The following is an 18,815-nucleotide window of genomic DNA, read 5'->3' as shown; positions in this document are numbered from 1 at the left end:
ATTATAAGAGGACTCTGGATGGTTTTTTAAACTTGCCCTACACCCAAATGGTGCAAAATGTTTGGTTTTTTTTTTTTTTTTAAAAAACGCTTTTAAGGTATGTTTTATATGCATAGATCAAGCACAAAAAGTGAACACTTTTTTTTTTACTCGTAGAGAATGGGTTAAAAGGTGTTTTAGTAGTTTAGCATAATAAAGTCACCAAACGGGGATAAGCAATTGACAAATTGCACTGAAATTTTATTTCAATTGTGTATTCCAAACCACAAAATGTTAAATTGCAATTGAAAACAAGAGGTTTATCATAAAAAAAAAAAGAAATCTGCCAAGAGACAGTGGCCATTAAAAAAATTCAACTCTAAAGAGTTTTTCCATTCTTTTTTGGGGGGCAATCTCCCCCCTCTTCCCCCTTGTAACATCTTTGCTCTCTTCCATTATAACCCTTTTAGTGCCTTTGCAATAAATAAATATATCATTCCCACCTTCAGGATTTTTTTTTTTTTTTTTAGAAAATATACAAAACGCTATACATCTTGTTCCGAAAAAGGACCAGCTATTTCGGGTAAAAGATTTGAACTGACATACGGACAAAATAACAAAATATCATGTAAAACGGACTGTTCAATGTAGGCTGGAAAGAGACAACTTAGCTGTGGATATAATTTTTAAAAAGTCACAGTTCATAGAACGCAAATGGTCAGTTGGATGTCAGAAACCTTAATATGTCACTCTTAGGTTACAAGCAGTCCTTGACTTAACCACCATTCGTTTAGTGGCCGAAGTTACAACGGGCACCAAAAAAAGTGACTTACGACCGTTTTTCACACTTATGGCCATTGCAGCTTCCCCATAATCACGTGATCAAAATTGGGATGCTTGGCAACTGGTTCATATTTATGACGGCTGCGGTGTCTTGGAGTTACATGATCCCTTTTTGTGACCTGACAAAGTCGGATTCACTTAACTTTTGGGCTCCATTGTGGCCGTACGTCGAGGACTTCCTGTACAGAAGGGCAGAGGCTGGAGAAGCTGCCCTTAAGGACTATCGTTATTGTACAATATTCCCGCTCAATGGCTGCTGAGATTTGAAGCTTTCTGATCCAGGAAGCGTGGGCAGGGAACGTATACACAACCCTGTTTGCCTATAGCTCAATATAGCTTCAGTTATTAAATATGCGTACGAGGGAAGAAGTAGCATCTTTCAGGCTAGGAACAGGCTAGGCCCGTGATGGCGAACCTATGACATATGTGCCAGAGGTGGCCTGCAGAGCTTTCTCTGTGGGCATGCACACCATCGCCAGCAGCTCTTCCAGGTCCTGTCGCATGCATGCACACCAGCCAGCTGTTTTCTTCCAGGCTTCGGCATGCATGCATGCTCGCACCAGTTTTGGCACCTGATGCCGAAAAGGTTAACCCTCACTGGCAAGGCGTTCCTCTTTAGCCAAATATATCCCGTACATTCAGAGTAATTGTTTTTATAAGCTACGATTTCCTAAGACTGGATCTTCATTGTTGTTCTCGTGTGAGATGTCCCACCGTCTCAGTAATAGCTTTAGTGTAATTAGCAAGCTTGAGGCTATTCTGGTATTTGAATGCGGCATGGTAGTCCGTCTATAAAAATCCCCCTCTCTTGTCCACTCTTCGCGGTGCCCGTTGACCAGCCTAGCAATACTGATGGGCTTGGAACATCTGGCAGCTCTTGCTAAGCTGTGCATTTCGACTTTAGCCTGCACGTCCTTATTTACATAGCCAGCAGTACCACGTAAAAATGGGATTCGTTTCCTGAGTCTGCATTTGAACATTCAAGACAAGTGAAAGGTTGAATTGGAGAAGAAGAAGAAGAAGAAGAAGAAGAAGAAGAAGAAGAAGAAGAAGAAGAAGAAGAAGAAGAAGAAGAAGAAGAAGAAGAAGAAGAAGAAGAAGAAGAAGCATCTTCTGTACGTCCAATTAATTGAGGACCACTGTGATCCACGAATCAATCATAAGGTGGCTTCATAGAAAGGAGATGAGAGGAGACCATTAAAAAAGAAAATATCTGTGGCCGTGAGCCTCCTGGCAGGTCAGAGAATCTGTTCGTAATCGAAACCGATCAAACCAAAGTGGACTCATTTGGCTAAGGAATGTTGGTTGTTCAAGCTGAAGGCTTATTTACAGTATCTTCTCTCTTATGTACAGCAACAAAATATATTACACCTTAGAAGAGCCTTCCTTGTTCTCTGGAGGGCGTTTTGAAAGAGGAGATGCTTCCTCAGAGTTTCATTTTCTTGACCACAGGAACGGGCAGCGCTTGGAAGATTCTCACGGCGTCCTCATCGGTCTCCAGCTTGATCCAGAAAGGCTGGAAGCTGCCCTTGTAGCCGACAAAAGCCATCTTATCTTTAAATAAATAAATAAGAGTGTGCGGTGAGAAAAAACAATCCCGGGACAATATTTATAACCAATACTCTGCAGAGAGTGTATTTCAGCACCATCAGAGGCCATTTCCATGAATCATCATCATCTTTTAATAATCCTTGCCCAGCGGGGGGCGGGGGGGGGGAATCTGCGCAACTGATTGGAGCTGAGTGCTTACTGGCCAGATGCCCTTCCTGTTGCCAATGTGGAGTTTTGTTCAGCAGATACATTCTCATTGTGCGCAGAGAGAGAGAAATATCTGCCTCTACCTAGGATTGAACTCACAGGCTCCTGATTGTGGGGCCGAGAGCTCCATCAGTAGGCTACTGCACCACTCAGAGGCCATTTCTGTGAATGCTACACCTCAAACCCACAACATTTTTTCTTGAGAAGATTCATGTTGCTTTCTCTTTCTTTGTCCTCTCAAGAACATTTTAGAGATCATAACCAAAAGCATCAAATAGCCAGTTCTCCAAAAATAGTTGGTTAATTATTATTATTTTTGAAAATTGAAGATGGTTGAGCTTGATGTTCCTTTTGGGCCTGTCCATCTCCACACTTCTATAATTCTACAAAGAGCCCTTTCCCTCCCAGTTTAATAGGCATTAAGATTTTTTTTTAATTGAGTGGGTTGAATAATAGCAAACTAGGAATGGAAAAAATTGCCATTCTGCATTTGGTGATAACAGAATTTCTAGGAATGTTCTAAGTATGAAGAACCCAATTACTTTAAATCCAGTTCTCTCTCCGGCTACCACATTGGGACAGATGGAACTGATGTGTGGAATACTTAAAAATACCTCTCAAATACATTTCATGTTCAGTAAACACTGTGCAATATTTCTAAGGACTTTTCCAAATCTCGACCCCCAAGTTTCCTTTCCTGATGCAGAATCCTTACTATTCTTTGCTGGTTTAGAATCCAGGATTTTTAAATTGATTGTATTTGAAGTGCAGCTGAATTGTATAACTAATATTCATCTTTTCGTGAGGTGGGAGTGCCTTTGAATCTGTCTTGATTCCTGGTGACTGCCTAGATATGTCCCTGGTAAGATGCCAAAGTAAATTTGTGGCAAGAATTCAGAAGTGGTTTGCCATTGCCTCCATGCTTGGGCTGAGAGAGACTGACTGGCCCAAGGTCACCCAGCTAACGTCATGCCTAAGTTGGGATTGGACTTCACAGGCCGGTTTCTAGCCTGCTGCTTTAACCCCTACAGAAAACTGGCTCTCCATGCATGGTAGCGCAGTGGTTAGAATGTGGTATTGCAGGCTAAATTCTGCCCACTGCCAGCAGTTCGATCTTGACCGGCTTAAGGTTGATTCAGTCTTCCATCCTTCCGAGGTGGGCAAAATGAGGACCCAGATTATTGGGAGCAAGATGCTGACTCGGTAAACCACTTAGAGGGGGTTGTAAAGCACTGTGAAGTGGTATATAAGTGCTTTTGCTCCATATTTATTATACTAAAAGACATTCCTGAATTTTTGGCTGCAAAAGGGAAGGCCAGAAAGTGAGTTACAGAAAGGGCCTCTCCTCTCCAAAGCTTCATCTCAATGCAGTTGCATGAAGGATTTCAACAGTTTACCAAGATGAAATATTTGGAGTATGTTCAGATATAAAAACCAAATGGACAATTCTTAAGGGTTTTACCATTATCTTCTCCTCTACCAGCCTTCTAGAAAAGACATTGGGCGGTAAAAATTATGATCTGAAAAGAAAGGTGCAGCCATTGGACAGCAAAACCTGCTCAGCCATAATAAAAGCATGTCCCATTTCAGATGGTATTTCATGATATTAAGAATGCATTACCTTTCAATTTAAAACCGGGTTTTGCTCCAAGGGTCTCCAGCACTTTGGTCCATGGACTTTTCGAAACAAATCTTCCCTTCGAAGTCATTACCACTATAGAACTAGAAGAGAGCAGGAAAATTACATGCCTCATTTCCTTGAATTAGTTATTCACCCAAACTGATTAGCTGAGCAGCCTCATTGCAGTCATCAATCATAGATATCCACAGAATTTCTCCAATCATCCCAAATTTGCTCCATAGACCTATTTAATCTAATCAATTTATGTATGGTTTGGTTGTGGACGTTGGTTTTTTCAAAGTTTTTTTTTTTGGACAGACAAAGACAAAACATAAAACACAAGACCATCTTCAATTGCATTCAGAGTGTTGATTGGTTGCAAGATTTTTGTGCATCCTTTCCATAGTTCTCACTTACAATTTATATGAAATCACATATTATCAATCCAATATATATGTATACATATTATCATTGTACGTCATTTATTTGACTATCACTATTATTCCTTCCTTTTAAACGAGATATTCTAGATATTGGATTCATTTATATTATAACGATTCATTCCATCATCTTAAATCTATCCAATAATAAGGTATCATTATATTGTATTCTGTATCATTCTGTAATTCTTAGATTATAAAATTCTCTAGTGTCTTTCATTTCCATGTTTTTTTTTTAATCTAACCACTGAAAAAATAAATCCCATATCTTGTAATATTGTTTATCTTCTTGTTCTCTAATTTTAAATGTCAATTTACTCATTTCAGCACATTCCATTATTTTCTGGACATTTCTTTTGAATGTTGATTATGCTGATGAATATTTCCGGTGCTACCATAGGTGAAGGCTGCATGCTGTAATTGGATGACTTTACAAATATGTCTTATTTCTGAAACTTGGAGACCCCTCCCCCCTTTCAGTTTACTTACTTGTTTCGAATGTTGTTGACATAATTGATGATCTGAGCTGGGATTCCTTGTAGAATAATATTTTTGAAACTCATCCGGTTAACAACTTTTCCTTCGTGACCATCAATCACGACTACTTGAATACCCTCTTCAGAAAGGTAGAATGTCTTGCCATCAACCTACACAAAAGGAAAAAGTGATTTTTAACATCCTCCCAGAATGGAGGTTTTGGAAACAAATTGCTGCTTGTTCTGAAAGTTTTCTTGGATGCTTCATTTTGGAGATATGTCGTCTGCTTACAGAATTGTATTGTAAATTGAACTTAAAATGAACATCCTTATATAAAAATAAATTGGCATGTTAATACGCAATTTTTTTAAAAAATATGTGGTGCAAACACTTACTGAGATATAGGCAAAGTCGTCCTTGAGATGGTAATATTTGGTCTTGTAGCTCTCTATCTTTAGCTCTACAAAATGATCCCTCTTGTTCTGTTTATGAAAAAGAAAGAAAATGGCATTTACATCTAATCTTCAAGGATTTTCTAAACAAACTTTTAATATTGGAATCAGATAGAGCAGAATAGAATTTTTTATTGGCCAAGTGTGATTGGACACACGAGGAATTTAACTTTGCTGCATATGCTCTCAGTGTAGATAAAAGAAAAGATATACTCATCATGAATCGTAAGGTACAACACTTAATGATAGTCATAGGGTACAAATAAGCAATCAAATCATACTAGGAAACAATCAATATAAATTGTAAGCAACAAAGTTATAGTTATACAGTCATAAGTGGGAGGAGATGGGTGATAGGAACGATGAGAAGATTAATAGTAATCATAATGCAGACTTAGTAAATAGTTTGACAGTGTTGAGGAAATGATTTGTTTAGCAGAGAGGTGGCATTCGGGAAAAAACAGTTCTTATGTCTAGATGTTCTGGTGTGCAGTGCTCTATAGTGTTGTAGGAATTGAAACAATTTATGTCCAGGATGCGAGGGGTCTGTAGATCTTTTCACAGCCCTCTTTTTGACTTGTGCAGTATACAGGTTGGTAGCCATTGTTTTTTCTGCAGTTCTAACTATCCGTTGAAGTCTGTCTCTGTCTTGTTGGGTTGCAGAGCCAAACCAGACAGTTATGGAGGTGCAGATGGCAGACTCAATAATTCCTTTGTAGAACTGCATCAGCAGCTCCTTGGGCAGTTTGAGCTTCCTGAGTTGGCACAGAAAGAACAAAGATCTGGGCAATTTATGGCCTTACTCTGAAGGCATCACACCCAAACTCCACCTCTTTTGCTTTTCTTTCCTGGTATAAAGTCAGAAACTTTGATCCATGTGGAAGAAGATATAATAGACTAAAATGTTATTCACACCATTAAAATTAAAGCTAATCAAGAGAAAATCCTCTTGAATTAGATGACCCAGAGCTGGAGTTCGGTTCTATAGCTGCGTTCACATGTTATGCTGAATCATAGGCTGGTTTCAGCCCGCATGGTTAGTTTCTGAGTCAATGGTTTGGGTGGACCTGGAACATTTTATTAATTGAACAAGCAGGTATTAAATTAACCATAGCTAAAGGATATTGAGTAAATACAAAGTATGCCAGATAGAATCCCCTGTCAGTCACCCTCCTCTCTGCCAACACATGAAGAAAGGTTTTTCTACTGAAGCCAACATCAAGAGAGACTCAAACCCAAGCCTCCAGGCGTAACATGTTCTGAAACTTTCCCCTAAAGTCAAAACAAGACCTTGAGAATCCCAGAGAGATATTCCCCTAAGGAAATGAAAACAGTAAATCAATCTACCATGTGTGCACTGGGCAGCTTTTTGGGCATTGGCACGTCCACGGTTGGCTTCTCGGCATATTTTGGGTAAGCCAGAGCTTCACAGTCACTGGTCCCAGTTTGCTTGGGGATATTGGCTTTGATCCTGATCCGTTCACAGCCTCGGTTGGAACAGAAAGCAAATGGCTCCTTCTCATGCTGAGCTTTCAGTTTGAGAAAGAGCAACCTATTAAAAGAAAAAGAAGAAGAAGAAAGCAAGAGTTGAACAGCCACGACCGAAGATATGACATAGTCATCAAGGCAACAGACGTCATCCGAATAGGACGCAACTCTTCCTGGCAGTGGCAAAGATGAAGCTCCACGGGGACTTTCCAGTGGAGGTGCAAGCCCTTCTCCCTTCTACCTGAGGCCTGTATCCATAAGGCAGTGATGGCAAACCTTTTCAGCAACAAGGGCCCAAACCAGAATGTGCACGCATGTGTACATGTGTGCGTGTTAGCATGCATGCACCGGCCAGCTGGTCTTCAGGTTTCTGGCATGCGCACCTGCCCGCCAAACTTCATGCACGTCGGAGCACCCGAAAACCACGACCCACTGGCTGGCACACGTATACCTGTTTTTTGGGCATTTTCCAGGCTGTTTTTAGGCCAGTTTTGGGGCCATTTTCCAGGCCAAAAATGGGTGGAAAACGACCCGGAAAACAGCCTGGTTTTTTTGGACCTTTTTTGGGGTGTTTTGGGGGCCATTTTCTGGTGCTTTGTACCCTGAAGAGAGGAAACCAGAAGAGCAGTGGCAATGGTGTTCATGCCCACAGAGAGGGCTCCATGTGCCATCTCTGATACGCGTGCTATAGGTTCATCATTACAGCCATAAGTATTAGGATGGATTCTTTCCTTTGGGGCAGGAGGGACTACAAGGGACAGGGTCAAACCTGAAGCTGGCCTGACCTGACTGAGGTCATTTTCTTTCTTGTTGCTTCAATGCTGACACAGCCTAGAGCTGAGGGGAAGGGAGGGAGAGTGGTGGTGGTGGGGGTAGTAGAGACAATTGAAGTGCTGTAGTCAAAATAAAACTCTTTCCCCTGGGAACCAAGGACATTCATGCAGGTGCTTGGAAGGAGGAGACTGGGATCATATAACAACTGGACTGTGTGCTAATTGGACCTTGTAACCAGTGTGTCAGGCCTGGAAGCCGTCTTTTGCGTTGGGCCTTCCAGCCTGCCACAATTATAGCTGTGGGAAACTGGGAGGGGAGGGATTATATGGAGTGGGGTAGATATAGTCAAAATAACATCCCTTACTCAAGATAGTCAATATCTTGAGTAAGGAACTGGAGTGGTGTGACTGGAGGCATCTCCAATTGGGATGGTGTTTGATTGGACCATGGGATGGACATGTGGGTGCTGGGCAGGGACTTGAACTTTCGTTTGGGTGGGGGAAACCTGGAAACTTTCAGATTCAGGTTTTCCCAGATGTGCCAATATGACATCTCGAATAAAATGGAACTTTGAGGAATCCCAAGCCTCGGACTCTTCTTTCATTAGGGGTGTTACTTGGACCCCTGACACAGTGACTCTGGGGAAGTGACAAAACTTTTACTTTCAATTAGGGGAAAATCGGTGGGAATTTAAGAGTCGGTTTTCACCAGGTTCGTGCCAATACGAGATACACCAATAAATTGTTCTTTGATGAAAATGCCTGCCTTGGAGTTCTCCTTGTTGTGGATGTATTTCTTGGAGCCTTGACATTCAGGCCTCTAGGACTTAAAACCAAACCATCTTCCTGATTGGGCAAGTTCCCGTTCTCTTTTTGATGGCCAACAAGAATGCTGGAAATGTGTGGAAAGCAGATCTCTCTCTCTCTCTCTCCATGTTCTCATGAAGATTTCAAAACCCATGAAGGTAGACGCAACTGATGTACTGTCCCATGGAGCGAAGTGGCTAAGACTGCTGTGCGAGAACCTTGCAAGGCCACATATGCAGTGGTGGGATTCAAACATTTCTACTACCGGTTCTGTGGGCGTGGTGTGACTTGGTGGGTGTGGGAGGGGAAGGATACTGTAAAATCCCCATTCCCTCCCCACTCCAGGGGAAGGTTACTACAAAACCACCATTCCCTCCTGATCAGCTGGGACTCGGGAGGCAGAGAATAGATGGGGGCGGGGCCAGTCAGAGGTGGTATTTACCAATTCTCCAAACTACTCAAAATTTCCACTACCAGAACTGGTCAGAACCTGCTGAATACCACCTCTGCACATATGGTATTGCTTTCCTTGCTGATGATGTTCCCATCAAAAAGGACACCAACGGGCAGGGTTTGAACAATTTACATAGACAAGCCCTAAGGATGATTGATGCTTTTCATTCATTCAAATCCAATCAGAAATATAGCTCTTTCTACCCACAATGCACACGGAAATTTGAGAATCCTTGCTAATTCCTTACCCAGTGTCTTCATCCCAGTAGTAGTAGCCTTTGGTAGGATATCGATATTCAAGCTTATCCATTTGAAGAGCTGGGTAAAACACCCCTGTTTTATAGGTTTTCTTCAAAAGGCGATTGTGAATATCTGAGAGAATGGAAAATGTTGTCCCTTTAGGATAACAAAATCCAACTTGGATCCAGTCGTTCCTAAATAAAGAAAAGGAAAATAAGCATTACTAAAAACAAAAAGCTCTACCCCAAATCTCATGACTATGACTTTTCTGGAACGCGCCACGAGCCAAGCCAAATATTTAACTTTTTTTTTTAAAAAAAGCGATTCTTTCCATGCTGGCTTAAATGTTTAGATGCTGGTGCTTAACTAGTTCCAAGTCAATTTAAAGATCCATTAATGTCACATGGAACAGTTCTCCGGTGGTAGGTCATTGGCTCTGAGCAAGGAATTAGTCTGAGTTAGAATCATTCCGTCGTTGACATGATGACTGCTTTGCCTCTCTTTTTGCAAGAACTTAGAACGTGAAGGTGAAAAGATGGTAAAACTCAGAATGAAGTTGTTGAAATGATGGTGGCAGAGCTAGAAGATTGTAATGTGTAGTGTTTCCCTAGATCAGACAGAAGTGGGATTCAGCCTGTTCAGACTGGTTCAGGCGAATCGGATGCTAATTTTACATCCAAACCGATACTTGCAAGGACCGGCTGGCCCCGCCCACCCCTCCAAACCGATAGTTGCAAGGACCGGATGGCCTCGCCCACCCCTCCCCTCCCAGGAGTCTTCATGTGGCCCATCTTGGATGCCAGGTAAACGCAGGGCCCGTGCGGAGACTCCGGGAGAGTGAAAAATGGGCCACCTGGAAATTCCAGAAGTCTGGAAACGGGCCTGTTTCCAGTCTCCAAGAGCCTCTGGAGCCCAGGGTGGGCCGTTTTCACCCTCCCATAGGCTCAAGGAAAGCCTCTGGAGCCTGGGGAGAGCGAAAGTGCCCCCCTCACCATGGTGCAGGATGCCGAGTAGCCCACACCCACCATGGCCAAGCTCACCCAGCAACCGGATAGAGAACCGGTTGCTAAAAAAATTGAATCCACCCCTGGCTCAGGGGTCCCCAACCCCTACTGGTCCACGGTCCATTCAGAATCGGGCTGTGGAAGCAGTGGGTGAGTGCATGTGCAAGTGTGCAGGCTTTACTTGCATCTACAGTGGGTGGATGAGTGCACGCGCAGCTCCCTTTGTGCGAGTGGCATCGCTTACACAAATGCAGCTGCATGCACACACACACACGTTGACCCACCACTTGCACAGAACCCTCCCCCCCCTCCCCCCACCAGTCTGCAAAGCAGAAAGGTTGGGGACTGTTGCCCTAGATGATGGGCATGAAAAGTCCAGAAAGGTTTTTTTTTTTTTTTAGGGCTTGCATCCTCACTTGTTGAAATTGATGAGCCAGATAGCCAATTCCTCAGGAGCTGCCTTGTCCCAGTGGATGGTGTAGCCTTTCTGCAGAGTGATGACAGGCTGATACTGTTGATAATGGGTACTTTTGCTCAGGGCGCCTTCTAAATACAAAGGGTGCGTGTAGAAATCATTTTTGATGATTTTCATCTTCAGATTGGAGGATTTATATGCTTGGATGTACACCTGTTCAGAAAAAAAAGAGAAAGCATATTTAATGATAGTATATTTAATTAGAATGCAGTATTGCAAGCTATGTCTTCCGACTGCCAGCAGTTCAATCCTGACCAGCTCAACAGGTTGACTCTGACTTCTGTCCTCCAAGGCTGGTAAAATGAGGACCCACATTATTAGGGGCAATGTGCTGACACTATAAACCACCTAGAGAGGGCTGTAAAACACTGAAGAAGTATATAAGTCTAAGTGCTATTGCTATTTATTCCTACCTTCAATAAGGGCTTTCTAGGCACCTCTATCTTTCAGGCAATGGCATTGTTTTTAAATTATTTAAATCTTTCATGTTGCATGAAGTTTGGCTTCCCATTCAGCTATCAGTGCATAGAAGAAACTAAGACTTGTAGAAGGCTGTAATTGAGTTTATTGGAGCTTTTTAACTTCAATGGGGCTTTGTGGAAAACAAACTCATTCTACTAATTCTTGTTAGAGTTTGTTGCAGCAATCAAATCCAGAAAGCCCACACAGGTAACTGATTCAGCAGGATTCATTAACTTATCTTTATATACATAATAACACATGAAATAATATATACCATACCAAGAGTGGTTCTTCCAACGTGGTAGAGAGGAGAGATTGTAAGTAGGTACAAACATAGACAGGACAGAAGAGAATTTCTCTTTCAGTGCTCAGCACAGACTCAGAGCTAAACTAAGCCATGACCAGACTCCTTACTGTTCCAGCTCCCATTGGCTGACTTTGTTACTAAGCCCTATTCCAGTTCATGAATACACTGACAATTCTGTTATATCTTTGGGTTCCCTATTGGATTGCAAATAGCCCATAAATTCAATTTTCACCCCGTCCTAGGTGTGACAGGGAACTGTGAACCAACAGCCCTCTAATCTGTGCTCCCACCGCCATCCCTGCTACCTGTGCGTAGCGTCCACTACAGATGGATCCTCTCCAGTCTGGAACTTCAATGCAGTCTCGATGCTTAATGAGCCAGTTGTCCTCCTTGATAAGGTATGATCCGGGATATTCTGACACTGAGCCATCCACATCGTGGAAAACGGACGTTTTATCGCCATCCATGTCCAACCCATTGAACCAAGGGCCAGGTTCTCCAAAGAAAACTCTGGAGGAAATCTATAGGTGAGGAGAGAGACATATCGCTCAGTAAATGCTTGGATCTCTTTGAGAAGGAACACAACTTGCTTCCCACATGATGATCTCTGAATAGACGTGTTCATGGGTTTCTCCCAATAATGGAATATATGCTCCTCATTTTATTTATTTATTTATTTATTTATTTATTTATTTATTTATTTATTTATTTATTTATTTATTTATTTATTTCGTCAAGCATGTATTAGATAACAGATCTAAATATAAACACGATTTTGAAGACATGAAATGGATACGAATAAATGGGGACAATAGGACAGGGACAGTAGGCACTTTGGTGCGCTTATGCACGCCCCCTTACAGACCTCTTAGGAATGGGGTGAGGTCAGCTGTAGACAGGTTAAAATTATGGGGGTTTGAGGATGTAACGATGGAGTCAGGTAGAGCATTCCAGGCATTGACCACTCAGTTGCTGAAGTCGTATTTTCAGCAATCGAGTTTGGAGCAGTTTACCTTGCGTTTGTATCTATTTTTTGCTCATGTATTATTGTGGTTGAAGCTGACGGATTCCTTGACAGGTAGGACGTTGTAGCAGATAATTTTATGCACTACGCTTAGGTCAGGACGAAGGTGGCGTAGTTCTAATTAATTTAATTAGGCAGGCATTTTAATTGATCATGTGTGATCATGTGACCCCGAGATGCTAAAACCATCATAAATATATATACAAGGGCCATTTTGATCACGTGTCCATGGGATGTCGCAACGCTTTTGTGTGGGGACGAGTTGTAAGTCACTTTTTTCAGCACCATTTTAACTTTGGATGGTCTCTAAATGAATGGCTGCCAGTTGACGGCAAAGATAAATCCCTAAAATGGGGCTATGATGATGGCCTCAACAACAAAATCATTGTAAACTTTAACATAGCCAAAGCCAACTTGTAGATCCTTATTTGAAGCTAAATCCAAACTCAGTTCAACACCAATTGCCAATGTACAGGGAGGAAATTCTGTCACTGGGGCAGAATTTCCTCTGCAAATTCTGTTGGAACTCTACGATGCCTTCAAGATTTGTTCTTGGCACAATCCTTCAGTTCATCAATCTACCCTTGAAGGCAAACTCACCGGGACGTCTTCGAAGAACAAATTTGTGACGTTGTTGTTGGGGCAGCTCTGCCAGGCGTTGTTCAGGCGGAAAGCCAGAGCACTGGTGTGTCGGCCTTCCAGTGCAGCAAATTTTCGGAAAGTGCAATTCTGAACGTTGATTGGTCCATCGTAGAACTGAATGCCTCTGATGGGGAAATTCCTGAAAAATATTTGCGAAAGATGTGCATTAGATTGGTTCTAAGGCAGGGGAGTCAAACTATTTCATTGAGGGCCGCATCTGTTGTGGCCTGCCAGCGGCCAGCAGAGCTCGCAGCAGATTCGGACAGTGAGGAGGTTGGGGAGGAACATGGGCCAGTCCTAGAGTCTGGGGAAGGCTCTGATGAGGGCTCTGTGTTGGAGGCAGAGAGAGAGCCAGAGCCGTATGCTGGTTATCAGCTGCCTTCAGAGTCATCAGTGAGGCAGAAGAACAGCTGGAGCCTGTTCCCAGTGTGCTCATGCAGAGAGTTGCCAGAAGAAGGGAACAGCTAAAGAACAGGGGTTGAGTTGGGAGTAAGGACACAGGTGGAGGATGAATGGCCCCTCCCAGAGGAAATAAAAGAGGAGCGAAAGGGGAGTGGAGTTTGCAGGAGACAATTAGTTCACTTCATTGGTTGTGACTCTCCGAGACTCCTTGCCAAGTTCTGCAGATATCAACCTAGCAGCTCTCCAAGCCAGATAAGGTCTGTGACTGTAAATCCTCCCTTGAAAGACTTTGCTGGATGTGAATGAGCAGAATTCACAGTCAATTAATAACAGGGGTTTTTGTCAGGACAAGGAGTCTGCTTCATGCTCTCAGGAAGACTCGGTCAGAACAGCATCAGGGTTGTGTTTGACCTCTTGGGGCCAGGCTGGACATGGTCAGCTTGACGTCACTCATGCTGGGGGCACCTATAGTGGCCTGATCGCTCTGCTAGCGAAAACGGACTCCCAAGCTCTGTTTTCGGCTGCAACAGCCCCCTGCAACCCTCTGCCAGGGTTTAGGAATCTCAAATGTGTTATCAGTAGCTGTTCATTGTAGAAGAACAGAACAAGATCAAAGATGGATTTTTTCCCCCCAGCTATGGTCTCTTCAATGACAGGTTTAGGAAAAAAAAAAGGATCAAATTAAATTCTATCCTGGTTTGAAAACCTGAACCCAACAAGAAAATGTCCAGAGAGAAACTCACTGTCCAATGGGTAAAGTCCGCCCACTGTGGTCTAATCCTCCAGGTCCCCAGATGTTGTTGTTCAATGTTTCAGTCCCCGTATTTCCACTTTCACCCACGAAAAGGCTGTTTTTAATCTCTTGTTTTGATCCGTCATCGTGCGGGAAGGTTCCCCCGCTAGGAGAGAACAAAATGGCGGGTCAGCGTGGCTTCTTGGCCCAAACTCTGCTTTTCTGTAATTGCAAGAGGTGAAAAACCCTGAACAAGAACTAAGAATGCTGACCTAAAGACGAGGCGAGGCTGGGCATGACGAGAAGTGGCTGGGAAGGGAGGGGCGAGGAGAGCCGGGCGAGGAAAGGTGCCCCTCAACGTGAGTGATGTTGAGTTGGCCACACTCACCCAGTCACATGACCACCCAGCCAAGCCTACCCAGCTGGTCATTAGGGAACTAGTGGTTAAATTATTTATTCCAGACATGGATAGAGACAAGAGGTAGAAATGAGAGAGAAAATAAGTTTACGAATGTCAATAATTGTTAGTATGGAAAATAAAGATGTATAAAACTATAACTATAGTTAAGGAAAAAAATGTAAATAGGGTAATGTAAGAAGAAATTTAGTTAAAAGTTTTTTTTTTCCCTTTTGGTCATATCACTATCATTGCTGTTATTATATTATTTTTTACTGTTATTAGCTTGTGTGCTACGATTTCCTATCAACTTTTGATCCAGCAAGCCGGCCTGGCCTGTTAATTTTAACTTATTTTAAATGTATTGTCTTTTTTAAAAAAAAAATTTTTTTTTGGATATGGATTTAATTTTTTTTAACTTTTGGGATGTGTTTTTTTTTTTAATGTTGTACGCTGCCCTGAGTCCTTTTGGAGAAGGGCGGCATATAAATCCAAATAAACAAACAAACAAAACAAACAAACTTTTCTTTCGCTTTGCTTTATTTGTAACTGTTATCCTGACATATCATTGCCTTTCCAAAATGTTTATGAATTAAAACAAATTTAAAAACATTATTTGAATCTCACCACTGCCTAAAAAGGTGCTTTTTCCAAAAGGAAACCGGGATTCGTTTTTGCTTAAAGACATTTTGCTTCTCATCCAATAAGCTTCCCCCATTCTTCTTGGATGAGAAGAAAAACATCTCCAAGCAAAAAGAAGGAAAGTCCAGTTGCCTTTTGAAAAAGCACTTATGGGACAACCATGACCTGGATGACTGAGGGTCTCCATAGACAAGAAGGCTTACCTAGCCAGAGTGAGGCCAATCCCATTGTCAGCAAACCTGCAAAGAAGAGAGACATTCCTGGTTAATCTAGAGAACTAGATTCCAATCTGTGCTTAATGACATTATTAATTTAGGCTATTTAACATCCTTGGTTCCCATTGTTGCAGTGGGGGGGAAAATAATGATTTCTTAGACTAAATGAGCTTCTTTGAATATTCAAGGATATGGAAGGAAAATTCATTAAACAAAGTTTAATGAAGTTCAGTTTACAAACTGAATCTATGTATTATTTCAGAAGTCCTGGGTCTCCCAAAATGGTGCTAGATTAGGGCATAAACAAGATAACTATTTCCTTCATTGCACTGTTCAAACAGAATCCATCCATCCATCCATCCATCCATCCATCCATCCATCTATCTAAATGGCTCTGTGTGTGTGTGTGTTCCAGCATTACTCTGGAACGCCTTGAGTAATTTCAACCAAACTTGGTACACAGATGATTTACTCTCTGGAAAAAAAAACTATTGTGGAGGTAAGACACCCCTAAAGCCCCTCGGTGTGTGTGTTCTGTTCAGATGCGGCCTTAAAATGGCTTCTACTGTACTGCGGTAAAATGGCTTCTACTGTGCAGTGGAGTTGCCATGGTAACAACTTCACAGTCCTCCACAAGGGGGCTCCTTCTGATAAGGGGGAAAATCCAACACTAGAAATTACCTTTGGTCTGGACATTTCCCCCCTATAAATAAATACCAGGGCAACACCGGGTTATCGGCTAGTTAAACCTAACAGAAGCTGCAAACCCTAGAGAACTCTGTAAAGGTGTTACTTTAATAACACACAAATTTTGCAGCTGACCTACCCCCACCCCCAGATCATTTTGATGAAATCTTTCTGTTGGGCCTTTCCTAACCAGTCCTTTACATTCTTGGAAAATTGTGGCTCTGATCATTTATTCTGAAGCCACCCCATGAAGTTGAAGGACAATTACAGAGCATGAAGTACAGTGAAGTTTCCTTCAAGACAAGGTTCACTCCTAGGGACTGAACAGGCAAGTCTCTACAGTTTTCTTGGCAATATTTTTGCCTTTGCCTTCTTCCTAGGGCTAAGCAAGAGTGGCTGGCTCAATGTCACCCAGCTGGTTTTTCTTCCTAAAGTGGAATTCCCAGTTTCCAGCCCAGCACCTTAATCACTACGCCAACTGGCACTTTCCAGTTTAACTAAGCTGCAGGATTCCCAGTTGTCTCCTTCTAACTACTATTCAGGTTCAATCCTGCTTATTTTTTAGACCAGAAAGTGGGTCTAAATTTGATTTTAAGTGGGGGGGGGGGAAGGGAAAGTTGTGGGATAGAAAGATGGGGGAACCCCCTGAAATTATTAAATTAAATTAAAATTATTGCATTAAAAGAGCTAGCAAGTTAAGTCCCTGGTTGAAAGCAAATCCCTCTGTTGCCTTCCCAAGTTGCTGCACTGCAAAAACAATGTAAATTGCAATATACTTTAGCATAGAATGTGTTGATCTGGTGCAGTAACAAAATATTAAGACAGCTAGATCCCTACAGCTATAAAAATACTTAAGTTATGAAACCTGGAAACTTATTTGAACTTGGCCTGGATAAACACTGCCAAAAACTTAACAAGCTGGGGGAAAAAAACTTTCTGCGATTTGGAAGAAGAAGAAAAATGAGCCGAGATATTCAAATTGGTTGTTAATATACAATTACAAGGGCTTGATGGGTGAAAAGAAACCCGAAGGTTAAAGGAAGAGAAATAAGCCTGTATTTGATATTGCCTATGCTGGTTTGCTTTCCACCATGTTTCACCATTATATGCATTATACATTATATGTATAATACATATAATATATTTGTGTGTATTAAATCTATATTCTACTAAAAGTCTCTGACTCTGACTTTTAACTGGGTGAAACAGTGCATCCGTTCAACACTTTTTAGAATAACAGAGTTGGAAGGGACCTTGGAGGTCTTCTAGTCCAACCCCCTGCCTAGGCAGGAAATCCTGCACCACTTCAGACAAATGGTTGACCAATATCTTCTTAAAAACTTCCAGTGTTGGGGCATTCCCAACTTCTGGAGGCAACTTCTTCCACTGATTAATTGTTTTAACTGTCAGGAAATTTCTCCTCAGTTCTAAGTTGCTTCTTTTCTTGATTCATTTCTATCCATTGCTTCTAGTTCTGCCTTCTGGTGCTTTGGAGAATAGCTTTGACTCCTTCTTCTTTGTGGCCGCCTCTGAGATATTGGAACACTGCTATCATGTCTCCTCTAGTCCTTCTTTTCATTAAACTAGACATACCCAGTTCCTGCAACCGTTCTTCATATGTTTTAGTCTCCAGTCCCCTAATCATCTTTGTTGCTCTTCTCTGCACTCTTTCTAGAGTCTCCACATCTTCTCTACATCGTGGTGACCAAAACTGAATGCAGTATTCCAGGTGTGGCCTTACCAAGGCATTATAAAGTGGTATTAACCCTTCACATGATCTTGATTCTATCCCTCTAATTATGCAGCCCATGTTTATGTGTTGGCTTTTTTGGCAGCTGCTGCACAATGAACCAAGGTATTCCAAGTGGGCTAATTTACAGAATGGGTCCAATATCCAGGACTCCTAATTACCAAGGGAATGAAGTTTTTAAGGTTGTGGCTGCTTTCATGCTGCCAGCTGTTACTGGACTGCTGGGCTGTGTGGTCATGTGATCTTCATTTTCAAAATTCCATGACAGTTTCTCAGCCAGTCTCATAATCCCTTGCTCCCTCCCCTCCTCCCAGCCGCAGCCACTAACCTGCTTGCTGAGAAGAGAAGGGAAAGAGATTTCCGATGTTCCCTGCCAGAATCCCAACAAGGAAACTCATTGGGGAAGCCAGCAGGAAGTCGGAAGTCACTCCTACTTCCATAGGTTTTTTGTTTTTTTGGCTGCCTTCGGTCATTCTGTTTTTCTATTTAGGTAAAGAAGTATCTCTGGAACAATGGCTCAACAAGGCACTGGTTGTCAGTAGCAACTAAAATTAACCACGCAGCATCATTTGTATTGTGGTTTGAAGCTGGAGTAAGTAAAGCTCTTTGTTCTAAGGAGGTTGCTAAACTAAAGGTTAACAAAAAGGAGAATCAGCCTTTTGTGGCTTGAAAGCAAAGGCAGGAAATAAGAGGATAAGCAAGGCTTAGGACTATTTTAATGCTAAATTTGTATTATATATTTAA

General features: G+C 42.1%; 1 protein-coding gene across 1 annotated transcript in view; it reads right to left on the bottom strand.

The window, feature by feature from the left end:
• Positions 1 to 219: 219 nt before the first annotated feature.
• Positions 220 to 18,815, bottom strand: part of CEMIP (cell migration inducing hyaluronidase 1) — a 139,571-nt gene continuing 120,975 nt past the window's right edge. The window contains exons 19-29 of the mRNA XM_081964966.1: positions 15,623 to 15,658; positions 14,391 to 14,546; positions 13,204 to 13,384; positions 11,885 to 12,100; positions 10,752 to 10,963; positions 9,340 to 9,525; positions 6,918 to 7,122; positions 5,514 to 5,600; positions 5,131 to 5,288; positions 4,202 to 4,302; positions 220 to 2,376 (exon numbers count right to left, since the gene is read on the bottom strand). Coding sequence (XP_081821092.1) covers positions 2,249 to 2,376; positions 4,202 to 4,302; positions 5,131 to 5,288; positions 5,514 to 5,600; positions 6,918 to 7,122; positions 9,340 to 9,525; positions 10,752 to 10,963; positions 11,885 to 12,100; positions 13,204 to 13,384; positions 14,391 to 14,546; positions 15,623 to 15,658 — 1,666 coding nt within the window. The 3' untranslated portion in view covers positions 220 to 2,248. The remainder of the gene's footprint in view (positions 2,377 to 4,201; positions 4,303 to 5,130; positions 5,289 to 5,513; positions 5,601 to 6,917; positions 7,123 to 9,339; positions 9,526 to 10,751; positions 10,964 to 11,884; positions 12,101 to 13,203; positions 13,385 to 14,390; positions 14,547 to 15,622; positions 15,659 to 18,815) is intronic.

This window comes from Natrix helvetica (assembly GCF_964273705.1).
Source record: "Natrix helvetica genome assembly, chromosome: 12".
NCBI classification, from domain to species: Eukaryota; Metazoa; Chordata; class Lepidosauria; order Squamata; family Natricidae; genus Natrix; species Natrix helvetica.
The sequence above is the reverse complement of the archived record's forward strand: the minus strand, read 5'-3'. Positions and strand labels throughout refer to the sequence as shown.